Below are 26,424 nucleotides of genomic sequence, written 5' to 3' on the forward strand. Positions count from 1 at the left end.
CAGCCTGGGCCTCCTCATCTCAGGAACGCACCTGAGCCTCTTCCACTTGTCTTCTCAGCTTGATGCTTTAAACCTGGAATCTTCCAACAATCTCACTCATGTTTGTGCCGGGAATGAGGCCAGGCCCAGCCTGACACCTATCGCAAGGCCAGAGCAGTCCCAGCACTACATACATGCTAGTTCTAGGTAAGCGCTTTTTTGGGTTGGTTGGTTGGTTTTTGTTTTAAATTACTGCTACTTTTCAGGAAGATGCTAATAGAATGGAAGAAAAAAACAACATTTTATACACGGTGCGATACATTTAGGTCACGGCAACCAAACCCATCAAACTACACTTCAAAACATGCTTCGTTGTGAACTTGCAGCTCGTAACAGGAACACACCAGAGCCTACCTTGGATCCATGCAGATACTGGGGTTGTGCATTCGGCTGCTTATCTCTTTGAAATTCCTGAGAAAATGGTAATACTGTCCGAACAAACCTAAACAAGAAAGATTTAAGAAAGAAAAAGAAACCAAATTTAACAATAGTTCTTTAAAATTCAGAAGTCCTCCATAATCCGTCTACTAAATCTTCCTCCCAGTCAACTGATACAGTCATCAAATAGGAAAATTCTAGTGAATCGAAAACCATGGAACGAAGGAGATATCAAGACTCAAACGTGATACATGCACCCAAGGCTCAGGAGCCACAGCAGGAACACTTGGGGCTGGGTCTGCGGTACCAGAGCCACCTCGAGCCCAGCGCAAACCTCAGGTAGCTCATGAGCTCTGCTGAGACATGGCGAGGACGGCGGGGCAGCCGCCTGCGACGAGAACAGCGACGCCCCAGTGGTTCAGATCACAAGTTACACACCAGCAGGGAACGACAGGGACACTTAGGGATTTGTAACCCACACGATTAGTCAAGAGATTGTGTCTGGATAATGGATTAGGGGCCACTTAAAATCAAATGTGTCCATTTTCAAGCAGAAACATCTAACTCAGCCAAGGCTTTCAAATTGGAAGGGTTCGTTTAAACACATACAACTTTTGCAAAGAAGTATAAGAAAGAAAAATTTGTGGATTTGCTGTATCTAATTCTAAGCACTTGATTAACTCATATTCCACTTTAGGAAATGGAAACAGATGTAAGTGTGAAAATACTGTTGTCACACAGAATGTGTGCATCCGAGAGGTCATGCTGGGCAGAGCAGCAGCTGCCAGGCCCCCTGACCACCTACCATGGCATGGCTGGGTGTGCCTTTCCAAACGGATCCTAAATCCCTGTGCCGTCAGTATGCCAACATCCCTGGGTGCCACAGACCTCAGTGCTTGGCGTGCACGTCTGTGTAGCTGCATCTGCGTGAGGCCATGCATGGAAATGTTATCTGCATGTGTCTGCAAGAGGACGTGTGCACGTCTGTGTGTCCCTGCACCTGTGTTCTTACACCCGTTCCATCAGGAGGCGCCACGGTCAGGGTGATGCTCAGAAGAGGGAACCCCATTTCCCAGAGATTTCTGGGCGCTGCTCACACCCTTGACAGCAGCACACCCGTCAGCCTCCGTCCACCTCCGATGGTGACACACCCGCAAAGCCACGGCACACCCGTCAGCCTCCGTCCACCTCCGATGGTGACACACCCGCAAAACCACAGCACACCCGCCAGCCTCCGTCCACCTCCGATGGTGACACACCCGCAAAGCCACGGCACACCCACCAGCCTCCGTCCACCTCCGATGGTGACACACCCGCAAAACCACGGCACACCCGCCAGCCTCCGTCCACCTCCGATGGTGACACACCCGCAAAGCCACGGCACACCCGTCAGCCTCCGTCCACCTCCGATGGTGACACACCCGCAAAGCCACGGCACACCCGCCAGCCTCCGTCCACCTCCGATGGTGACACACCCGCAAAGCCACGGCACACCCGTCAGCCTCCGTCCACCTCCGATGGTGACACACCCGCAAAGCCACGGCACACCCGTCAGCCTCCGTCCACCTCCGATGGTGACACACCCGCAAAACCACGGCACACCCGTCAGCCTCCGTCCACCTCCGATGGTGACACACCCGCAAAGCCACGGCACACCCGTCAGCCTCCGTCCACCTCCGATGGTGACACACCCGCAAAACCACGGCACACCCGTCAGCCTCCGTCCACCTCCGATGGTGACACACCCGCAAAGCCACGGCACACCCGTCAGCCTCCGTCCACCTCCGATGGTGACACACCCGCAAAGCCACGGCACACCCGTCAGCCTCCGTCCACCTCCGATGGTGACACACCCGCAAAGCCATGGCACACCTGTCAGCCTCCATCCATCTCCGATAGTGACGGGGGCTGGGCAGGAGAGGACAGCAAATAGAAAATCAGAATACAAATCCATGCAGGAGCCAAGCGCCAGGATATGATGCCACTTATGTTACAGCAGGCTTTTCTTTTTTCTTTTTTTTTTTCTGAGGTGGAGTTTCACTCTTGACGCCCAGGTTGAAGTGCAGTGGTGTGATCTCGGCTCACCACAACCTCCGCCTTCCAGATTCAAGCGATTCTCCTGCCTCAGCCTCCTGAGTAGTTGGGATTACCAGCATGTGCCACCACCACACTTGGCAAATTTTGTATTTTTAGTAGAGACAGGGTTTCTCCATTTTGGTCAGGCTGGTCTTGAACTCCTGACCTCAGGTGATCCAACCACCTCGGCCTCCCAAAGTGCTGGGATTACAGGTGTGAGCCACCGTCCCCGGCCTACAGGAGGCTTTTCTACGTCTGCTTAGAACACAGTGTTTTCTCTGCTTAGAATGTTTAAAACGATGGTTAGATTCAGAAAGCAGGCCTTAATTTATTTTGTCTGTGATACAGCTCAGATGCAGTTGAAGTAATGCAATTACTCTATATAATATTATTTAAAATTTTAATCAAAATACAAGTATATGATACATGATATAATACATGTATTTTATTTTATAGAGATAATTATATATACACATTTATAATCTATATGTATAGATTTTATATATATATATATATATATATATTTTTTTTTTGGTCACCCAGGCTGGAGTGCAGTGGTGTGATCTTGACTAACTGTAGCCTCAACCTCCTGGATTCAAGTCATCTTTCCACCTTAGCCTCGTGAGTATCTGGGACTACAGGCCACTATGCCTGGCTAACGTTTGTACTTTTTGTAGAGACGGGGTCTTGCCATGTTGGCCAGGCTGGTCTTGAACTCCTGAGCTCAAACGATCTGCCTGCCTTGGCCTCCCAAAGTGCCAGGATTACAGGTGTGAGCCACTGCACTCAGCCTCTATATTTCTTTTTTTTTTTGGAGACGGAGTCTCGCCCTGTTGCCCAGGCTGGAGTGCAGTGGCACAATCTTGGCTCACTGCAAGCTCCACCTCCCGGGTTCACGCCATTCTCCCGCCTCAGCCTCCCAAGTAGCTGGGACTACAAGTGCCGCCACCACACCCAGCTAATTTTTTGTATTTTTAGTAGAGACGGAGTTTTACCGTGTTAGCAAGGATGGTCTCGATCTCCTGACCTCGTGATCCACCCGCCTCGGCCTCCCAAAGTGCTGGGATTACAGGCGTGAGCCACTGCGCCTGGCTGCTCAGTCTGTATATTTCTAAATAATACATTTCTACAACTTCTTGATTGATCAAGCTTACACGCTGATTGACTCCTGGTAGGATCTGGCGGCCTCTGGCGCAGTTCTAGGAGGCAGTCTCTACATCCTCACTTCTGAGTGACAGGAATGACTGGTATCACGGGGCCACACCTGACTTTATGCCAGCAAGATGACTCAACATGGGGCTGGAGGCCTGAGGCTGCGTGCCTGGTGAACTCAGCCGACCTCCCGGGAGGTGAAGGGCTGGAGTCTGAGCTCAGCCACGTGGCCAGTGATTCCGTCAACTGTGTCCATGCCACAAAGCCCCAACAAAACTGAACACCGCAGCCCAAGTGAGCGCCCCTGGCTGGTACCCTGAGGAGTGTCGCACCTCGGGGCTCAGAGGGTGATGCGTCCCTAGGACAGGGAAAGCTTTGCACGTGGAAACCTCCCACTTTGCCCTGCACGTGCTTCCAACATGCATCCTTTCCTCCGACTGACTGTAACCGTATTAGGGCACGCTCAGTGAGTACTGCGGACCCGTCACCTGAGGAGCTGGGGAGGGTGGATCCAGAACTGCAACCTGCTGGTTAGAAGTGAGGGTGGCCTCGGGGACCCCAAATGTGTGGCTGGTGTCCGCAGCAAAGGCAGTCTCGTGGAGGACTGTGCCCTCAGACGTCGCAGTTTGACAAGGCCACTGCAATCCCCTACGAGGAAAACTAAGTTTCAGCACCAATATCCTAAGCCCCCACTGCATGTGTCTCAGGTAAACTGAGGTTCAGCTCTAGCCTTATTTTGACCTGGTCAGTGCTGGGCCCAACAGCAGCTTTTTTCCTTTGTGTTGATCCTGCTTGAGGTTTTTTGAGCTTCTTGTATCTGGAGGTTTATCGTTTTCATCAAATCTGGGAAATTCAAGGGCATTAATTTTGAAAGCTTTTCTGCCCACCCACCACCTATGACTAGGATTCCAATCACAGGCATACTCGAATCGCTGATGTTTGTCTCTCAGTTTGCTGAGGCCCTTCTCGTTTTTTTCCATCATTTTTTTCTTTCGGTGCTTCAGTTCAGCTAGTTTCCATTGTTATAATCTCGAAAACTCAGCTCCTGCAAAGTCTACTCTGAAATTCGGGCCAACAAGTAATTTTTCATTCCAGATACTGCATTTCAGCTTTAATTCACTGGATCCTTTTATGTAACATCCATTTATCTCCACACTGTTTTGCTGTGAACCCTTGAGCACATGCATAGCTGCTGACTTAACATCCTTGCTGCAAATTCCATCATCTCTGTCATTTCTGAGTCTGTTTTATAGAGTGACTTTTCCCCAGGCTATGGGTCACATTTTCTTGGTTCTTGGCACATCTAGTAAATCTTGATTGGGCGCTGGGCATTTCAGTGTCATGTTGCATGTCTTGACTTTGTTACTGTCTTTTAGAGAGTGTTGGCCCAGCACGGTGGCTCGCGCCTGTAATCCCAGCACTTTGGGAGGCCGAGGCGGGCGGATCACCTGAGGTCAGTAGTTCAAGAGCAGCCTGACCAACATGGTGAAACCCCGTCTCTACTAAAAATACAAAAATTAGCCAGGCATGGTGGCGCACACCTGTAATCCCAGGTACTTGGGAGGCTGAGGCAGGAAGAATCGCTTGAACCCAAGAGGTGGAGATTGCAGTGAGCCGAGGTCACGCCATTGCACTCCAGCCTGGGCAATGAGAGCGAAACTCTTTCTCCAAAAAAAAGGAAAACTAATGCAACAAAGGGATATGGAGAACAGAATGAGAAGGTCTAACATACGTCTAACTGAAGTCCAGAATGGCAAGAATAGGGAGAGAGAGAGAGAGAGAGAGAGAGAGAGAGAGAGAGAGAGAGAGACAGAGAGAGAGAGACAGAGAGAGAGAGACAGAGACAGAGATGAGTGTCTTGGGGGACAGGCAGTTGACTTGTCAAGCTGCTGGATCTTGTCATGATGCATTAAAGACAGTCTCACTCTGTCACCCAGACTGCAGTGCAGTCACGCATTCTCAGCTTACTGCAGCCTTGACCTCCCGGGTTCAAGTGATCCTCCCACCTCAGCCTCCTGAGTAGCTGGGACTACAGTCACCTGCCACCACGCCTGGCTAATTTTTGTAATTTTAGTAGAGGTGGAATTTCACCATGTTGGCCAGGCTGGTCTCAAACTCCTGACCTCAAGTAATTTGCCTGCCTTGGCCTCCCAAAGTGCTGGGATTATAGGCGTGAGCCATTGCCCAGCCTCAACAGAGTTCCATTCTTCTTGCTGGTAGGAACTCAGATGCCTCCTGGCCTTGTGTGAGTGCTGAGGATCATTCGGCTAACAGCTCCCTGGCACACGCAGAGTTTTGTGTTCAAGCAAAGGCTATGGGACGCCCATGGGTTTCAGGAGTTGTTTCTGTTAAGCTCCCTCCTCTCTCGTACTCCACCCTGCAAATCCCAGCTGCCTCAGCTTCCCCACGTTCCAATTTGTCCCCTCCACCAAGCAGGAGCTTCCAAGCTGTACTTGGACTGTTCCTCTCTGAACTTGGTGCAGAAAGTGCTTCCGGATGGAAAGCCAGGAAGATCACAGGGCTCACCCCACTTGCTTCCCTCTCCTCAGCGAAAGGTCCGAGTCTGAAAACAGTTGATCCATAAGTTCTGTCCAGTTTTTCACTTAAGGAGAAAGAATAAATCTATACCCTGTTACTCTATCATTCCAAAAAATTTTATTTTTTATTTAATTTATTTATTTTGAGACGGAATTTATTTATTTATTTATTTTGAGATGGAGCCTCACTCTGTCACCCAGCCTGGAGTGCAGTGGCGCAATCTCAGCTCACTGCAACCTCCGCCTCCTGGGTTCAAGCGATTCTCGTGCCTCGGCCTCCTGAGTAGCTGGGACTACAGGTGCATGCCACCATACCTGGTTAAAGAATTTTAAATACAATATTTTACTCTTCTCAACCTAAAGGCAACAAATTGATAACAAATATTGAACTATATTTGGTAGGTTTCTGTTTTATGGTGGTAAAAATGAGCAATTCTTTCTTATTTTGAGACAAAGTCTTGCTTTGTCACTCAGGCCGGAGTGCAGTGGCACAATCACGGCTCACTACAGCCTAGACCTCCCCAGGCTCAAGTGATCCTCCCATGTCAGCCTTCCAAGTAGCTGAGACTACAGGGGTGTGCCACCACATCCAGCTAATTTTAAAAACCTTTTTATAGGCCAGGCGCAGTGACTCACACCTGTAATCCAGCACTTTGGGAGGCTGAGGCGGGCGGATCAGTGGTTAGGAGATCGAGACCATCCTGGCTAACATGGTGAAACCCCGTCTCTACTAAAAATACAAAAAATTAGCCAGGCGTGGTGGCGGGCACCTGTAGTCCAGCTAATTGGGAAGCTGAGGCAGGGGAAATTGCTTGAATCCGGGAGGCGGAGCTTTCAGTGAGCGAGATTGGGCCACTGCAGTCCAGCCTGGGCGACACAGTGAGACTCCATCTCAAAAAAAAAAAAAAAAAAAATTTTTTTTTGTAGACACAAGGTCTCCTTACGTTGCCTAGGCTGGTCTTGAACTCCTGGACTCGAGATCTTCCTGTCTTGGCCTCCCAAAGTGTTAGGATTACAGGTGTGAGCCACTGCACCCAGCCAGGATTAGCAATTCTGAAACTACTTCCTGTGTTTTTTGGAAAAGAGCAAATGAATAATATACTAAGAATAATGAAGGAAGGATTCTCAGTGTTTAACGAAGTCAGAGAAAGGGAAAGAGAGAAGACTAGAATGAACTCTGCAGTGTTGAATTGGAATTGGAAATATCAGTATAAACTTACAGTTTTAATACGTAGGTAACTATATAGAAATAAACACGCACATTGATATGGTTGGCTGTGTCCCCACCCAAATCTCATCTTGAATTGTAACTCCCACAATTCCCACGTCTCATGAGTGGGGCCTGTTAGGAGGTAACTGAATAATGGGGGCAGGTCTCTCCCGTGCTTTTCTCGTGAGAGTAAGTCTCACGAGATCTCATGGTGTTAAAAGGGGAGTTTCCCTGCACAAGCTCTCTCTCTTCGTCTGCTGCCACGTGAGATGTCCCTCTCACCTTCTGCCATGATTGTGAGGCCTCCCCAGCCATGTGGAACCATAAGTCCATTAAGCCTCTTTCTTTTGTAAATTGCCTAACCTCAGGTATGTCTTTATCGGCAGTGTGAAAATGGACTAATACACACGTACACGTTGTATTGTGTCTCTGAAAACAATATGTTTGTCCAGGCGCAGAGGCTCACACGTGTAATCCCAGCACTTTGGGAGGCCAAGGCGTGCAGATCACCTGAGGTCGGGAGTTCGAGACCATCCTGGCTAACACGGTGAAATCCCGTCTCTACTAAAAATACAAAAATTAGCCGGGTGTGGTGGCGGGCGCCTGTAATCCCAGCTACTCGGGAGGCTGAGATAGGAGAATTGCTTGAACCTACTGGCGGTTGCAGTGAGCCGAGATCACACCACTGCACTCCAGCCTGGGCAGCAGAGTGAGACTCTGTCGAAAAAGATATGTTTAGTCCTCACTCCTAGTACCTCAGAATGTGAAATTTGCTGGAAAGAGGGTCACCACATATGTGCCTGGCTAAGACAAGGTGATACTGGAGTAGCAGGGTAGGTCCTTGACCCCACATGACTGAAGTCCTTGTGAGAAGAGACAGAGACACAAGGAGAGTGGCCAGTGAAGACAGAGAGGAGACTGGAGTGATGCCGCAGCAAGCCAAGAACACCCAGAACTGAGGTCACCACCCGAATAACGGTTCTACCCAGTGTCTGAGGGGCGTGGTCCTAGGTCACCACCAAATAACGGTTCTACCCAGTGTCTCAGAGGGGCGTGGTCAGTGTCTCAGAGGGGGCGTGGTCAGTGTCTCAGGGGGGCGTGCCCAGTGTCTCAGAGGGGGTGTGCCCAGTGTCTCAGAGGGGCGTGGTCCTAGGTCACCACCCGAATAACGGTTCTACCCAGTGTCTCAGAGGGGCGTGGTCAGTGTCTCAGAGGGGCGTGGTCAGTGTCTCAGGGGGGCGTGCCCAGTGTCTCAGAGGGGCGTGGTCCTAGGTCACCACTCGAATAACGGTTCTACCCAGTGTCTCAGAGGGGGCGTGGTCAGTGTGTCGGGGGGGCGTGATCAGTGTCTCAGAGGGGGCGTGGTCAGTGTCTCAGAGGGGCGTGCCCAGTGTCTCAGAGGGGCGTGGTCAGTGTCAGGGGGCGTGGTCAGTGTCTCAGAGGGGTCGTGGTCAGTGTCTCAGAGGGGCGTGCCCAGTGTCTCAGAGGGGGCGTGGTCCTAGGTCACCACCCGAATAACGGTTCTACCCAGTGTCTCAGAGGGGCGTGGTCCTGCTGACACCTTGATTCAGACTTCGGGACTCCAGAGCCGTACGTAGGAGAACAGATTTCTATTCTTTAAGCCACCTCGTATGTGGCAGGCACAGGAACCTCGGACAGTCCACATGTGGAGATGTGCTCACTCCGATCACTGAGAGCACCTGGAAACAGTGACACCCTCGAGAACAATGAGCCCTGGCACACCCAGACTTGGTCTCTAAATGCCATTCTACACTAGAAGGAATCCTTGGAGAAGTGACAGGTTGCAAGGACCGAGCAGGAAAAGTACAAGATGAGCCTGGAACACCTTGTGGTGCAGAAGGTTGGTGGTGCAGAAAGAATGGCAGAGACGGCCCCAGGAGACCGAAACCGACCAGGCGGCTCGCACTGCCCAAACCGCACCCACCCCAGCCTCAGAACTCCACATAACGGATAACCCGGAGTTCATACAAATAAGTAAATAATGAACAAATGCTACCACATACAGCAGAATTCCAGTAGTACCTGCAGAGAGAATGAAGGAGTTAAAACTCAGCTGGACACGGTGGCTCATACCTGTAATCCCAGCACTTTGGGAAGCTGAGGCAGGCAGATCACCTCAGGTCAGGAGTTCGAGATCAGCCTGACCAACACAGTGAAACCCCGTCTCTATTAAAAATATAAAAATTAGCTGGGCATGTGGCATGCACCTGCAGTCCCAGCTACTCGGGAGGCTGAGGCAGGAGAATCGCTTGAACTCGGGAGGCGGAGGCTGCAATGAGCTGAGATCGCACCACTGCACTCCAACCTGGACGGCAGAGTAAGACTCTATCTCGAAAATAGAAAAAAAAAACAAAACACCTCACTGCTGTTCAACCACCAGTGTGAAGATAAGTGATTCGGGCAGGAATCATCAACAGATGTTAAAATGACTGGGTCAAATTTTAATGAGGGAGTTTGTTTACACCATCTCAAATTATTTCCCTACAAATTATTTATAACTTTGAAACAGAAAAACGGCAACATGACAGTGGGGACACCTGGCAGCCACCACCTCACCCCAGGGACAGAAGCCACCATGAGCAGTGAGGGGACAGTTGCGGCCTTGGGCTCCAGGTGCGCCCCGCTGAGGACACGCCCTCCATCTATGGTCTTCCGGAAAAGAGGCCTAACTCTGGACCCAGAAATACCCTTTTGCCAGCTTCTCTCCAGAGCTGCAGCACTGTCTCATGTTTATCCACTATACAGGTTAAATTCCAGTCGCAGACAACCTAGGTCGCCTCCCAGAGCCACCACGGATAGCTCAAGAACCGCAAGTTAGTCCAGGCAACAAGCAAAGTCCCGGCTTACGTCACGCAGCTCTCAGAAAACCCTCAGGCACGAGACTAAAATTCCGGGTGGCATGGTTTTGTGTGTCTTCTCAGGACTCAGAAAACCCTCAGGCACGAGACTAAACTTCTGGGTGGCATGGTTTTGTGTGTCTTCTCAGGATTTGACACAGAACTTGGATACACAAAATCCTGTTTTAAAATGCCTTTCCCAGATAACACGGCTTTGCTGATTCCACCAAAGACTTGTGGGAAACGCAGACACAATGGCTTCTACCACCACTCATGGAAGGTGGAGGGTGCTGAATAAACCGAAGCTCTTCTGCAGAAAATGCCCCTGTGACAAGCCAGGGTTCCCTGTGATTTGCACCTCAAGTGTCCCCAGGCCCCAGGGCCCCAGGAGGCCCAATAGGTGTGGCCAGAGGCAGCAGCTCTGGGTCTCTTGGGGAAACAGGTGACACACACAAAGTTGGTGTCAGATAAGATGGAACCAGCCTGCCTGCGTCCAGGGGCCCCCATGTGTCCAGGGGCCTCCTGCCACCCACAGTGGGGACGAGTGCGGCTGCCTGGGTGTAAGGCCCCAGCAGACGGCTCTGAGCAGCTGCACACACGGCCCCGGGTGCACCGTGCTGATGTGCACACAGGAGCATTCCCGTCACCTCCCGGGGTGTTGGGAAGGAGGTAGCTGGCCGTCCCTCCCTGCTGCTATGATGTATGTGGTGCTGCAGGGGTGCAGACTCAGGAGATGGAGGGGCCGAGGGCCACCTGTGCCTCACTTTAGAGGACAAATACATTTTTACCAAGGAAACCTCTGGGGAGTGCACTCATTTTTTTCTCATCTATGTATCCATGATTTCTCATTTTTCTAGAATTTTGATACATTACTTGTGTAAGAATATTTTTTCAATTAATTCCAAGCATAAACATCTTTTTAAAATGTTGAGGAAAATGGACACCGTAAAGGTGAGTTAAACAGAGATGGTGGTCTTCACGGTTTGGTTTCCATGGACCATTCCCAGCCCGGCCTGGAGGCCCCCTGAGCTGAGGAAACCACGCCAGGTGCCGCCACCTGCAGCCGAGTGCATGGCCACGACCCTGGAGAACGGCCTCAGTGACGCAATGCACCTGGGCCTGACCCACAGCCCCACAGAAACGTAGCCCTGCACTCAGGGGTCCTGAACGGACAACAGCCATGGCAGGCAGGATTGGGCTGCGGGGCAGCCGCTCCTCTCTTCCATCAGAGCTCAGCATCCTGTCTCCCGAGACACAAAACTCTGGGCCTACGAGTCAGTAAGAATTCAGCCACATGTGGGCGGATGCAGAGATCCAGAGGCAAGCACAAGCACTTATTTGAAAAGGTTCTCCCAACACACGCGTGTGCACACACGTGTATCACCTGCACTCCTCTGCCTCTGGATGGAGCTCGGCAGCCAGGCACCTTGCTTGGTGCCCTACTCATCCCCCCCGGGCTGCTAGTGTCTATGGGAAGGCATGGTGGGTGACACACACACGTCCCTGGCACGAGCCGATGCTGTGTAGGAGCTGAACTCACTGCCCAGAGAAGGAACCTCAGCCAGAATGGCCGCTGCCCGGTGTGTGGAGCCCAAGGCAGGGCTGTCCCAGGCCTCAGGCCCTACTCTGAGGCTGAACCTCAGGATACTGCCAGCATCCACCGTTTCACCACCAATCGTATCACTTCACGTTGTCCATGGGCAGTGGGCGGGAGGGTGGCTCCCCCACACCCCAACATCCCAGCATGGAAGCATGAGAAGCAGTCACCCCACTTCCACCATCAGGCAGACAGAAAGCCAGGAGACGCAGCCCATTCCAGTCCCACGTGCAAAGCCACGACCGTCCACGCGAGGGTGGGCCCGAGGCTCCCTGTGCACACGGAAGACACCGGAGGGCCCGCGTGCTCTTCGTGTTGAGAAGTCATGGGGAGCGGGAAGAGTGGGGAGACAGGGACCTGGTGCCATGGAGGAAGCCTGCGGGGACGGGGGTCCCTGAGCTCCTCCCGTGGGCGCCTGTGTGGCGGGCACGCTTACCGGTTGGTAGAGCCGTTGTAGCAGTAGTTGGGCAGGAAGTCGTAGTTAAGCTCCCAGAACACGTGCAGGGTGATCCTCCCATAGGGCGCTGACACATTGTGGTTGGCCTCCCGGAACATGGCGTCGAAGCTGTCCAGCGTCAGGTACCGGCTCAGCAGCTTGTGCGTCATGCGGTTGATTTCCAACAGGCCATCCAGCTCCTGTGGGACCAAAGACGGGTGGGTGACAGAGCTGGTCCAGGCCGGAAGGAGGCGCTGAGTGGCCTCTGATCCCACCCAGGCCTCACGGTCCCAGCAAGCGTAGGCTCTGACAGGTGACATGAGCTTGCTTCTCGAAGGGCACCCCACCTTTTCACAGTCACTCCCACTGGGCCACGCCTTTCTCCACTGCAGTCACCTCCACGCCACCTACCCCTGCCGTCCAGCACCCTGTGGGGCAGTGCACGTGTGGCCTGCTACTGCCACCCTCCCCCCACGCACCCGCTGAGCCCCAGCCCCGCCCTGCGGCATAAGCCCAGCCGGTGGCTGCATCTCCCTGGGCATCGGAGCTGAGCCGGCTTTCTCTGAGGTGCCTGGAGACACTGAAATGCGCGTGTGGGTGGCGGGGCAGGTGCGCTCGTTCTCACAGGCCTTGCAAGCCCTCACGTGTGCTGCTCTGGAGCTGGTCCAGGCTGCACTGTCCAATGTGGCAGGTGGGGCCGGAGCACAGCTGCCACCACCTGAGGGGCGCTACATGAGACACCAGATTTCAAAGACTGAGTAGGATGAAACGGACTAGCAAATATCCACGTCAATTATAATGCCATAGGAATGACGTGGTGAACTAATATGGGGATACAGTGGATTAAGCACATTATGAAAAATAACTTCACCTATTTCCTTTTCTAATGTGACCATGGGAAAATTTCAAATTACGGATCTGACTTGCATTCTATTTCTATTGGACAGTAATGGCCTCGGTCAAAGCTTTGACTAATGATTTTACTCAAAATCATATTTGGCCAATGCCAACAGAAACACCATGGCTTGTACCAAATTACACTCGCAAAAAAAAGGCCGCTAGGCCGGGCGCGGTGGCTCAAGCCTGTAATCCCAGCACTTTGGGAGGCCGAGATGGGTGGATCACGAGGTCAGGAGATCGAGACCATCCTGGCTAACACGGTGAAACCCCATCTCTACTAAAAAATACAAAAAACTAGCCGGGCGAGCTGGCGGGCGCCTGTAGTCCCAGCTACTCGGGAGGCTGAGGCAGGAGAATGGCGGGAACCTGGGAGGCGGAGCTTCCAGTGAGCTGAGATCCCGCCACTGCACCCCAGCCTGGGCGACAGAGCGAGACTCCATCTCAGAAAAAAAAAAAACCAGGCTGCTACAGGTCTGAGTCCCAACCCGTTTGACTCCAACGGTGAACACGCGGAGCCCTGCTCTGCAGTGCAGAGATGCCCACAGGGACACGCACGGTGCCCGCCAGCGCCCAGTGTCTGCCAGCCAAGGTCTGTTCTCCAGGAAAGAACAATCCTCCGAGCCCTGGCACGTTCGTGACCATCTGTCTGCAGCCTTTATTCTCAGAAGGTCGATTTGACCGGCGACCAAACCCTCAATTCACACTTCCTTTCCTCGGCTCTGGCGAAGGTCTGAGGACAGTCGGATTTTCCTTCCCCGCCTGCCCTGCTCAGACAGCCCAAGGACTTCTTCCTCATCTGGAAAGTCCAAAACTTTCACTGCATACCGTTTTTAACATATTATTATTTTTTTTCTAATCTTCAACCAGTCTAAGATGCAGTATTTCTAAGTGTTGACCAGTTTGGGTCGGCTTTACCGAGTACATGATGTATGCTTTTAATACACACTTTCAAGGTGTCGTCTATTTTACCAACATTTTCTTGAAGTAAACGCCAGTCAGCCCTGTTCCGTTGCTTTGGTTTTCTTCTTGAGGAACCTGTATGACAGGTACATTGACTCTTCATCCTCCATCATGTGATCATTTGACAGCATCATTTCCTCTCAAATTGGCTTTAATTTCTTTTTGCTTTTAAAAATGTACCTCTTTTTTTTTTTTTTTTTTTTTTTTGGAGATGGAGTCTCGCTCTGTCACCCAGGCTGGAGTGCAGGGACGTGATCTCAGCTCACTGCAAGCTCCCGAGTAGCTGGGACCACAGGCGCCGCCACCACGCCCGGCTAATTTTTTTGTGTTTTTAGTAGAGGCAGGGTTTCACCGTGTTAGCCAGGATGGTCTCGATCTCCTGACCTTGTGATCCGCCCACCTCGGCCTCCTAAAGTGCTAGGATTACAGGCGTGAGCCGCTGCGCCCGGCCTTCATTCTTAGTATTTCTAAGTCATCATCCATTGTGTTATTTCTGGTGTAGGTCTGCGGTTTTGAAATCTCTTTTTCTTTTCAATTTTTTTCATGAGTTTTCATGATTTCTCTTTTCAAAACTTTCGTTTTTCCTATAAGCTTATTTCTGGATTTTTTTTTTTTTTTTTGAGACAGAGTCTTGCTCTGTCAACCAGGCTGGAGTGCAATGGCACAATCTTGGCTCACTGCAACCTCTGCCTCCCGAGTAGCTGGGATTACAGGCGCCCACCACCACGCCCGGCTAATTTTTGTATTTTTAGTAGACACAGGGTTTTACCATGTTGGCCAGCCTGGTTTTAAACTCCTGACCTCAGGCAATCCACCCACCTCGGCCTCCAAAAGTGCTGGGATTACATGTGTGAGCTACCGTGCCTAGCGTAGTTCTGGATTTCTAAAAATTCTGATTTATATTATTCTTTCACAGCAGCTACTACTTGCTTAATCTCTTTTAGCTGACTGTGAAGAACGAGGTCCAGTCTGCATGGTCCGTGGGAGTGTCTGGCGAGCCTCCGCTGCCTGCAGGGACAACGCTGTGCACTTCCATTTTCTTTTTTGCTGTAATACGTCTAAAGGAGATTGCGCCGTGATCCTTCCCTGCGGCTCGACTGGAAGTGAAATAAGCTCCCTCACGCTTCTGAAGAGGAAGACGGGTTGGTCAGGGCCAATAGTAACAGCGCTGGCTCAAGCCTTCTGAGACCTGCCTCTCAGGCTCCCCTCTGCCACGACCCTAACCCTTACAGCTTACATGCTATTCCCAGCAGCTTCTCCCACGGGCAGCTTTGTCTTCGGAGGGAATTTTGATTTATTCAATTCCAGAGTCAGCAGCGTCAAACCTGATCTCACCTAAGGCATCTTTGAAAAGTTCTAAGTTATTCTCTGTTGGCCATCAGCCGGGGCTCCTTGACTCCAATGGTGCCAGGTGGTGGGCAGCACAACCCACGTGTACTCAAATGGCTGGACCCACAGGAGTGCCAGTGTGGACTAGCAGATGGTGGTATCCCCAGGGCTGGCACAAACGACCAGCCTTCGGAAGTCCCATTTGGTCTGGATAAAGGGAAAAGCCCTAGGCCTACCCAATACAAGTCTAACTTCAATCATCATACAAGAAATCACGGCTTCTCAACCAGTTCTCGGACCCAGAGCTCCTCGGGTGAAGGGGAGAAAGGACCTCGTGCATTTTGTTAGAAAATGCATAGTGTAAACCCTCTCCTTGTTCCCCCAGTGGAAACGGACGTGTGGCCATGCACCAATGACCGTGCACTGGAGAAGGGAAGACAACCAGCCTGTTCAGGCTTACTGCATACTAGCTCTGATTACATCCTAAAGATTCAAAGGCACCACAGGCCGAGGGTCAGAGTTGGGGGTAGTCAGGAGATCCACAGAGCTGTGGCTCGGAGGCCCGCTCACTGAGGTCCCCCTGTGGCTCCGGCCCTGGCTCCAGCACGTGCAGTTGGGTGGCACACCTCAGTGGCAGGCCGGTGTCTTCTACCCATGTTAAGGTCTTTCTGCCATCTTCTCTTCAGACAACTCTTCCGCGATGCCACGCTCTCTCACCTCCTCTAACACTCCAGTTACACGTTAGGTCTTTCCACTGTTGTCCACTTTCTTATGCTCTTTTCTGTTTCATCCATTTTTACTTTTCTCTGTTCCCCAGTTCAGATGTTTTTAATGCCTGTTTTCCTGTTCCTTAGTCTTGCCCCTTCCTGTGTTCAAATTCTGATAGAGACACAGGGAAAAATGGCAGACAGAGGCGGGTCTAACCTGCAGCTCCCACTCCGACGAACAGAGCAGCAAGTGAAGACTCACACTGCAAACTTTTGTTTCAAGAAATACCACAGGGACATACCGGGAAAGCCAGGAGAATCCACAGGGACATACCAGGAAAGCCAGGAGAATCCACAGACCCTCTGAAGGAAGCGGCTTGCCCTGCAGCCTCCATGAGACAGCCAAAAAATGGCTGAGGGCACAGAGAGGGTGAGGGGGGACGCTGGCCCCAAACACACATCCTCACTGGGAAACCTGAAGGTCCAGGTAACAGGAGAAGGATTAGACCTTACCTGGAGCTGAGATGAACTGAGACAGCCGAGCAAAATGTAGGGGTAGAGGAATTAGCAGGAAGAGTCTTATGGGCTCTCTCAGTCCCTAAAGAAGACATTTCTTTTTTTTTTTTCCTTGAGATGGAGTCTTGCTGTGTCTTCCAGGCTGGAGTGCAGTGGCACAATCTCGGCTCACGGCAACCTCCGCCTCCTGGATTCAAGCAATTCTCCTGCCTCAGCTTCCCGAGTAGCTGGGAATACAGGTGCGCACCATCACACCCGGCTAATTTTTGTAGTTTTAGTAGAGATGGGGTTTCACTATGCTGGCCAAGCTGGTCTCGAACTCCTGAGCCCAAATGATCCACCCGCCTCAGCCTCCCAAAGTGCTGGGATTACAGGCATGAGCCACCGTACTGGCCAAAGTTAAACATTTTTATCTCCTAGCTCGTTAATACTAAAATGTAAACATCTTATTAAGTGGTGTGCTACCTTTTGCCATAGTTGACGATTCTTTTCAAGACTGGGGTTATGTGTTCGTTAAAGTCAGTTTAGCATCGTGAACACGAGTGTAGGTGCTGCAAAAGAGGCTTGGTATAGGCCATGCTCAGTGAGCGCATCTCTTTTATTATCTATACAAGAACTGGACCTACCCTTAGTCCAATTTAATCAATAGCGCAAAGTAAAATTACTTACAACTATGGAGGTCAAATCTTCACTTTCAAATCGACCAATCGCCAGTTCCAGGGACTTATACACGGCTGCTGAGACACGCTGCGTGATCAGACGATTGAGGTCTATCGACCTGCCGAGGAGCTGGCGTACAAAGGGAAGGATGGCAGGGAAAGAGCGGACATGAGCAGCTCAAACACAACCAAAGCCTCAACAGAGACCCTGGAGAAGCCGGTCTCTCAGTAACGACACCCTTTACAACCAGGTTCAGGACCCGTTCAGGACCCCTCTCCCCACATACACGGCAGCCTGTGTGTGTCTTTTTACAGGTGTTACGATGATAAGAGAAAATTATTCCCTATTTCAACATACTAGGAACATATTCACACTTAAGTGTTATTCTGACAACATAAAAATATGACAAAGCCCTGGTGAAAAAGGTCCAAAAACGTGCATGGTGATTATTGGTGTACAGACAGTAGAATCAAGTGCAATTTTGTTTTAGTTTTCCACATTTTACTAGTTGTATGTGTGTGATGTAACATCACTTTTAACTATTTTTCTTTTTTTAATGTTTGTGGGTACGTAGTAAGGGTACATATTTATGGGGTACATGACATGTTTTGATACAGGCATGCAATGTGTATCATTTTTTTAAAAGCTGTAAAAAATAAGCACCGTATATCTTTAAATTCTTTCTGCTGGCCAGGAGAAAGTTTTCTCTGATGCTCTGAACTGATGAGTGCTTCTCACCTTCATTCTTTTATTTATTTACTTTTATTTATTTATTTTTTTGAGACGGAGTCTTGCTCTGTCGCCCAGGCTGGAGTGCAGTGGTGCGATCTCGGCTCACTGCAAGCTCCACCTCCCAGGTTCACGCCATTCTCCTGCTTCAGCCTCCCGTATCGCTGGGACTACAGGCGCCGCCACCATGCCCGGCTAATTCTTTGTATTTTTAGTAGAGACGGGGTTTCACTGTGCTAGCCAGGATGGTCTCGATCTCCTGACTTTGTGATCTGCCCGCCTTGGCCTCCCAAAGTGCTGGGATTACAGGCTTGAGCCACCGTGCCTGGCCTTCATTCTTTTTAAGCTCTGGCTTTTGGGCTCCCGGAGAAGGCCTGACCGCTCCGGGCTATGCCCGCCCCCAGGAGCCGCAGGGCAGGTGCAGCATGCTACAGGTGTTCCCTGTGTGTGAGGTGACCCAGCAGAAAGGGCGTGTCTTTCAATGCCTAACAATTTGTAAGGACGTTCACAGTCACAAGCCATGCTGATATCTAGTAAAACCTAGTTAGCTATAAGAAATTTCAATTTTTTTTTCTTTCTTTTTTTTTTTTTGAGACGGCTCTGTCTCAAAAAACTCTGTCGCCCAGGCTGAAGTGCAGTGGTGCAATCTCAGCTCACTGCAACCTCCACCTCCCGGGTTCAGGTGATTCTCCTGCCTCAGCATCCCAGAGCAGCTGGGACTACAGGCATGCACCACCACGCCCGGCCAATTTTTGTATTTTTAGTAGAGATGGGGTTTCGCCATGTTGGACAGGCTGGTCTCGAACTCCCGACCTCAGGTGATCTGCCCACCTTGGCCTCCCAAAGTGCTGGGATTACAGGCGTGAGCCACCGCACCCAGCTGAAAACTCAGTCTTTCCAACGCACACTCTAGTCCTCACCTCGGCCCGGCCCAGCTCACCTGCACATGCCTCTGCTTCAGCAGCGTTTCGTAGCGGTTAGACGGCGGGAGGTGGATCGTGGCTCCCTGATTCTTGCATTCTGATCGTAACCGTTTATCAAGAAGCAAACTAGTACAGAAAGAAGACAAAGTTTTTCATACACTACAAATTGTAATGGGAACGTCAGATCAAATTATGAAACGTTTTGTATCAAAATCACACACCAGATACTCACCTTCCTGCCATAACCTTATAATATGCAAATATCTGGTCTGCTAGCTTGTAAACAAATTGGTCAAAACATAGATTCACCTGAAGAAAAAGAAAGCACACGTTACAGTGTGATTCCCTAAAGCAAGATCAAACAACAAGCTGAAAAACAAAATGTTTCGTTAAGGCAACTAACTGAGGCTTTTTTGTTTTTTTGAGATAAGAGTCCTGCTCTGTCACCCAGGCTGGGGTGTAGCAGTGCGATCTCGGCTCACTGCAAGCTCTGCCTCCCAGCTTCAAGTGATTTTCCTGCCTCAGCCTCCTGAGTAGTTGGGATTACAGGTGCCCAGCACCATACTGGGCTAATTTTTGTATTTTTATTAGAGACGAGGTTTCACCATGTTGGTCAGGCTGGTCTCAGATTCGTGACCTCAGGTGATCCACCAGCCTCGGCTTCCCAAAGTGCCATGATTGCAGGCGTGAGCCACTGCACCCGGCCTGAGGCTCTGTTAGGAAAAAGAAACTAGGCCAGGCATGGTGGCTCACACCTGTAATCCCAGCACTTTGCAAGGCTGAGGTGGGCAAATCACTTGAGGTCAGGAGTTCACCAGCCCCGCCAACATGGCAAAACCCCATCGCTACTAAAAACACAAAAAATTAGCCTGGTGCGGTGGCACGCACCTGTGGTCCCAGCTACTAGGGAGGCTGAGCACGAGAATCGCTTGAACTTGGGAAGTGGAGGTCGCACCACCGCAAGTCTCTCTTCACCGTGTGCAGTGACCACAAGACACTACTGTGCACCGCACGTGGGTCCCTGCCTGGGACAGCTCCACCTACTGTGCACTCCAGGAGACACCACTGAGGGCCGCCCCTGGGCCTTCCCTGGAGCACAGCGGCTGTTCTGGGTGTGAGATTGGTCAGGAGACACCCCCAAAAGACCCTTACTTGCAGATGGGACTAGCACTACCTCCTGGAACCGTGAGGAGAACACCTGTGCTTGGTGGCAAGCGGGACCCAGGACCCAGGGGGCCCGGCAGACAGGGTCAAGAAGGGCATCTCTGCCCTCCTCCCATCCTGCAGGGCCGGGGACCTGTGACATCTCCCTGAAGCCCCGTTTTCAGGGGGTCTTTGTGAGAAGGCAGATGCGGCGACGTGGAGAATAAGGTTCATCTCCTTATATGTGCACACGCTAACCTGAGAACTCCACCTGTGGGAACTGGTCCTATAGAAGTCACGCGATGCAAATAAAAACCTGAGAATTCCACCTGTGGGAACTGGTCCTACAGAAGTCACGCGATGCAAATAAAAACGTGCCAGGGGGTGCAGCAGAGTGCTATTTACAAAATCCAACACCAAAAAAGCAGAGAAATCAAACAGGAGTTGCTTCAGGGCAAAGATCATAACCAAAAACAGATGAGGATGCAGATACCGCAGTGACATGCGGTCAAGTGAAAAAGCACCTCCCGCACTGAGCGCGGGAGCAGATCCACGGAGGAAGGGCTCGCTCCCACATGCTTGCTTCTCGGTTTACGTTGTCTTATGTTTTAAGGAAAGTTTAATACTTGGAAGAAAACAAAATGAGAAAGGAGATTTAATTGAGAGAAATGAACAGACATGGAGCTGCATGGGCCTCACCTCGGCCTCGATTTCGTCGTAGAGGAACTGCTTGTTGAACCTGGTGAGCGCGTAGTGGGCGCTGTCATTGTACAGGTCCAGGGAGTAGAGCACATACCTGCAGAGGACACAGCAGTCACCAGCAGCCTCCGCCCTGCACTCGCAGCTCCCACAGCCTCCCCCCACCTCAGAAACTCAACTCCGCTTTTCACCTCTCACGTAAGGAAAAACAATTTTCACTCCAAACATCACACAGTGCACCTGTGAAAGCCCTGGTGGCCGCGCCTGAGGTGGCTGCCACACCCACCAGGCTGTGAGGACACCTGGGGACAGCACACACCCACTCAAGGTCACGCACAGACAAGGGCCTCCACCTGCCTGCATCTTCTCACTTAGCAGCCTTTAAAATATTTCACTACAAGTACATAGTGTTTCTTTTTTAACAAGAAAATTGAGCTATTTTTTTATTTCAAGAATGAACTCCAAGGGCCAGGCTTGGTGGCTCATGGCTGTAATCCTAGCACTTTGTGGAGCTGAGGTGTGCAGATCACAAGGTCAGGAGATCGAGACCAGGTGAGCAATAGGGCAAGACACTGTCTCTAACAGAACTACAAAAAACTATCTGGGTGTGATGGTGCATGCCTGTAGTCCCAGCTACTCGGGAGGCTGAGCGTAGAAGGATCACTTGAGCCTGAGAGGTCGAGGCTGCAATGAGCCGAGATCGTGCCACTGCACTCTAGCCTACGTGACAGAGTGAGACCCTGTCCAAAAAAAAAAAAGAGATAGAGAATGAACTCCGGCACTTTAGGTGGACCAGGCAGGAAGATAACATGAGGCCAGGAGTTTGAGACCAGGTTGGACAACATTGCAAGACCCCATCTCCATGAAACACAAAACAATTAGCCAGGTGTGATGGCGCATGCCTGTAGTCCCAGCTACTCAGGAGGCTGAGGCAGGAGGATGGCCGGAGCCTGGAAGGTTGAAGCTGCAGTGAGCTGTCTGCACCACTGCACTCCAGCCTGGGCAATAAAGCAAGACCTTGGCTCTGTTGGGGGCAGGGAGGGGGACGAATGAGCTGACTGGAAAAGAACAAAGGTGGTCGGGCGCAGTGGCTCATGCCTGTAATCCCTGCACTTTGGGAGGCCAAGGTGGGTGGATCACTTGAGGTCGGGAGTTTGAGACCAGCCTGGCCAACATGATGAAACTCATCTCTACTAAAAATACAAAAATTAGCCAGGCGTAGTGGCTCGTGCCTGTAGTCCCAGTTACTTGGGATACTGAGGCTGAAGAATTGCTTGAACCTGGGAGGCGGAGGTTGCAGTGAACTGAGATTGTGCCACTGCACTCCAGCCTGGGCAACAGAGCAAGGCTTTGCCTCAAAAAAAAGAAAAAATTACACCGACGGAAATACACAGACAGCATCAAACATTTAAAAACAAAGACAAAGGTGAAGGTCCTGGATCCCACAGCTGACCAGAAGCATGTCCAGCATGGGCCCATGGCTGAAGGCCTGTCTCCCACTGCCTCATACCTGGACAAAGGCCATGGCCGGGGCAAGGAGGCGCATGCCTGAAGGAGGCCTCCTTCCAGCTCCTCACACCACCCCAATGCTGCGGAACGAGCCACCAGAGACTCTGCCCACAAAGATGGCATGGCCATGCCACAGCCACAGAGTGTAAGGTGGCTGTCCGTACCATCTCCTGGGCACCACGAGGGATGTGTGAGGACTGATGCACGAGGAACTCAGGGGCTTCCCACTCATGGTGCTCAGAAGACAGACCCGCTGGGCAGCTCCCCAGTCGCCCACCATGAGACACACCCTTTTCCAAACACTTTCCCTTCCATGGACTTCATATTTTCAAAGACTGACCCTTCCATCTAGGTCCAGAGTCCTGACCCCCAAAACAAAGCTGTTCGATCAATACTTCCTTTCCCCACTTCATCTGGGTCAGAGGCTGCGTCACACAAGAGGCCGGCCACAGGACCCCCACGTGGCAGCTCCCGGGCATGGCCACCTCACAGGGCCTGCACTATAAAGGCCTGGGGAAGGTCCAGGTTCATCCATCTCCCTGGTCCAGGCTGAGTCCCTGGGCCCCAGCCAGCACCCATGCAAAGGACGAACGTGACTGGTTCTAGTGCCTGAGCTCTCAATTCCAGTCTGACGCCAAGAAACTAGTTACTCGTATTAACCTCTAAAGTTTTACCCCAGGAAACATGACTTTTTTTTTTTTTTGGAGACAAGGTCTTGCTATGTGGCCAGGCTGGAATGCAGTGGTGCAATCCATAGCTCACCGCAGCCACAAACTTCTGTGGTAAAGGAATCCTCCCGCATCAGCCAGCACACCAGGATAAGTTTTCTCAATTTTTTTTTTTTTTTTGGGAGGGAGTCTCGCTCTGTTGCCAGGCTGGAGTGCAGTGGCATGATCTTGGCTCACTGCAAGCTCCGCCTCCCAGGTTCACACCATTTTGCTGTCTCAGCCTCCCCAGCAGCTGGGACTACAGGCGCCCGCCGCCATGCCCGGCTAATTTATTGTATTTTTAGTAGAGACGGAGTTTCACCGTGTTAGCCAGGATGGTCTCAATCTCCTGCCCTCGTAATGCGCCCACCTCGGCCTCCCAAAGTGTTGGGATTACAGGTGTGAGCCACCGCGCCCGGTCTTATTTTTGTAGAGATTGGGGTCTTGTTATTTTGAGCAGGCCCGGAAACATGATTTCAAATAAAACAGTCCCGTCCTCCTCCACCTCTTTTGAGACCCCTGGTCACCACACACAAAGGCTGGAGACTGGCCCCCCCGACACGCACTCCATCATGGACGCCTCCTTGGTCTCCAGGATGTGGTCCGTCAGGATCCAGGGCATTGACATTTCAATGGGGAACTGGATCCTCCTGCCCATGGTCAGCTCCAGGAAGAACTCTCGGAACCACAGCTGCGAAAGGTCACAGCACTGCTGCAGCGTTTCTGGGAGGGTTCAAACAACACCATGTTATTTCCCGCAAGCAAAAAAAAAAAAATCTTTAGCAGAGATGACACAAGGGGCTGTGTATTGGGTGCCTGCTCCTCCTCACTCAGCCCCAAGCCATGCAGCATGGACATGAGTGGGGAGGGGTCACTGGGGCCTTGCACTAGGGACAGGACCAGCTGGGCATGGCTGCAGGTAAAGCCACCTCATCAACCGTTAGCCCTTCAGTGGGACCCAGGAAAAAGTGTCTTTTCTTTTTTTTAAGACAGAGTCTCTCTCACTCTGTCACCCAGGCTGGAGGGCAGTGGCATGATCATAGCTCACTGCAGCCTTCCACTCCTGGGCTCAAGCCAGCCTCCTGCCTCAGCCTCCAGAGTAGTTGAGAACACAAGCACGTGCCACCAAACCTAGCTGATTTTTGTATTTTTTGTAGGGATGGGGGTCTCGTCATGTTGCCCAGGCTGGTCTCAAACTCCCAGCTTCAAGTGATTCTCCTGCCTTGGCTCTCCAAAGGGTTAGGATTAACAGGTGTGAGCCGATGTTTTACCTAAAAATGCTCTTTTCAAAACGAGACATAAAAACAGGACTTCTGGCCGGGCGCGGGGGCTCACGCCAGTAATCCCAGCACTTTGGGAGGCCAAGGCGGGTGGATCACAAGGTCAGGAGATCGAGACCAGCCTGGCCAACATGGTGAAACCCCGTCTCAACCAAAAATACAAAACTAGCCGGGCGCAGTGGTGGGCGCCTGTAATCCCAGATACTCGGGAGGCTGAGGCAGGAGAATCTCTTGAACCTGGGAGGCAGAGGTTGCAATGAGCTGAGACCGCCCCACTGTGCTCTAGCCTGGGCGACAGAGCAAGACTTCATCTCAAAAAACAAAAAAACAAAAAAACAAACAGGACGTCTTTACTTTCGCTTAGGATAAAAACCAATGTCCAGGCTGCAGCATTAGAGGCACCCTCAGGGAGGTCTGGCTAATACAAAAATGAGACAGATTACAAGAGCCCACGCTCGAACTCCATCCTTTCATGGAGTTAACAGCAAAAGTGGTACGATTTCCTCCAATACCTGCAGCACCCCAGCCAAGACAGCAGGGTTCCTGTTCTGAGCAAGAGGTGGACACGGACGACTCGATGAGGACACGGGGCAGACACACGGAGGGCAGAGAGCGCACCCACCGGTGGCCAGTCAAGCTGGCCGGTCAAGCTGGCCGGGCGTCACCCAGGACGGGCTTGCCTGGCACAGGGCACCTGCTACCTTCCCCCACGTCATGGACTGCGGGGGCCATTTCTGGTATTTATCAATGCCTGTGTCTCAACGCAGGCACCAGATTACATTCGCCTGTTTCCAACTCCGCACGGTTGAAAAGACTTTCTGTCCATGTCGCAGGGCCAGCCCAGGCTCCTCAGCTCATACCCTTGTAGGGGCCACGCCCTGTGGGGCGAGCTCAGGCCAGGGACGTGCAGCTGCCGTCACAGAGGGCGGGACGAGTCACCGTCTGGGTGCACCAAGGGACGGGGCGGGGTGGTCAGGCAGGCAGAAGCACTAGACGGTGTTAGTGGTGTTAGGACATGCCGGGCCGGATGCTGTCAGCAGTATCTCTTACCGCTGAAATTTATCAAGTGAGTGTAGAAGAATGACTCTCGATGAAATTTTTCTATGTCCAATATGGTGGGCCCCTCAAGGCTACTTCTCAAGGTTTTCTTGGAACCACTTTTGTCTGCAATGAGGGACTCTAGCATGGTTCTCACCATGTAAAGCTGGATTATCCAAGGAAACATTTGTGGGGGAGAAAATATACACGGTACATTAGTTACGCCAAACTCCGAACGCCCACGAGAGAAGGACTGCTCTGCTATGCCCTGGCCGGGAGGGCCCCGCACCAGCTCCCCGAGGGGTCCGGGCGCCTGTCTACGCGGCCACGTTGCTGCTGCTTCAGGGAAAGAACAGCTCGCCGCAGAGCCGCTCGCCTCCGTGCCACAAACGTCAAGAGAAACAAATGATGTCTTACCACCAAAGGTTAAAAGGGGTAGGTAGGTGCACGACTGCCTCAGAAACGTGTTAACCGCATGCAAGAGCCTCTCCATGCCCAGAGACTTGAGCTGCCTGAGCAGCTCGGCAGAGCCCAAGGACTCGGCCATGGTGCGCACCAGGTAGAGCTAGACACGGACAGACAGGAGGGAGAGGCAGGAGAGAGACGTTAGTCACGCGACACACACACCCCAGGCAGGGACACAGGACGCACGCAGAGGGAGGCGGGGAGGGTGGCCGGCACCACGCACAGGCCGAGGGCCGTCCCCCTGACCCTCCTGCGGAGCCAGCAGCGTGCGCCGCTGGTGACTTTCCAGAAGCGTGGCAGAAGAGATTAAAAGCCTCCAGCAGGGATGAGGAGAAGACCAGCCCCAGGACGGAGGACAGAAGCGGTGGTGCGGATTAAACCGGGTGTGAAAGTCATGAGAAGCACCTCGGGGAGGCCTGAACACACCAGGAGAGAGGACAGTGGGCAGCTCAGGACCACGACAAGAGGACACGCAAGCAGCACCTCAGTTTCCCACGCCCCATCTGTAGGAGGGTCATTTGCAGACCCAACGTAAAGATTATAGACATTCAAACACCCATCGAGAAACACAGAATA

At 51.7% G+C, this 26,424-nt stretch overlaps 1 protein-coding gene across 8 annotated transcripts in view; it reads right to left on the minus strand.

Annotated features, from left to right (window-relative positions):
• The window catches only part of LOC105497425 (cytoplasmic FMR1 interacting protein 1), a 120,138-nt gene that overhangs the window by 27,891 nt on the left and 65,823 nt on the right, over nt 1–26,424 (minus strand). For 4 of the 8 annotated variants that reach the window (XM_024797827.2, XM_011768499.3, XM_011768500.3 and 1 more), the window contains 8 exons: nt 25,396–25,549; nt 23,632–23,788; nt 20,850–20,946; nt 19,240–19,316; nt 19,025–19,133; nt 17,365–17,484; nt 12,284–12,483; nt 394–481 (listed from right to left, as the gene is read on the minus strand). In XM_024797827.2, coding sequence (XP_024653595.1) covers nt 394–481; nt 12,284–12,483; nt 17,365–17,484; nt 19,025–19,133; nt 19,240–19,316; nt 20,850–20,946; nt 23,632–23,788; nt 25,396–25,549 — 1,002 coding nt within the window. Of the gene's footprint in view, nt 1–393; nt 482–12,283; nt 12,484–17,364; nt 17,485–19,024; nt 19,134–19,239; nt 19,317–20,849; nt 20,947–23,631; nt 23,789–25,395; nt 25,949–26,424 lie in introns of all 8 variants that reach the window. The other 4 variants (XM_071067320.1, XM_011768497.2, XM_071067319.1 and 1 more) reach the window with 2 other exon arrangements.

This window comes from Macaca nemestrina, chromosome 7, assembly GCF_043159975.1.
Source record: "Macaca nemestrina isolate mMacNem1 chromosome 7, mMacNem.hap1, whole genome shotgun sequence".
Taxonomy (NCBI): domain Eukaryota; kingdom Metazoa; phylum Chordata; class Mammalia; order Primates; family Cercopithecidae; genus Macaca; species Macaca nemestrina.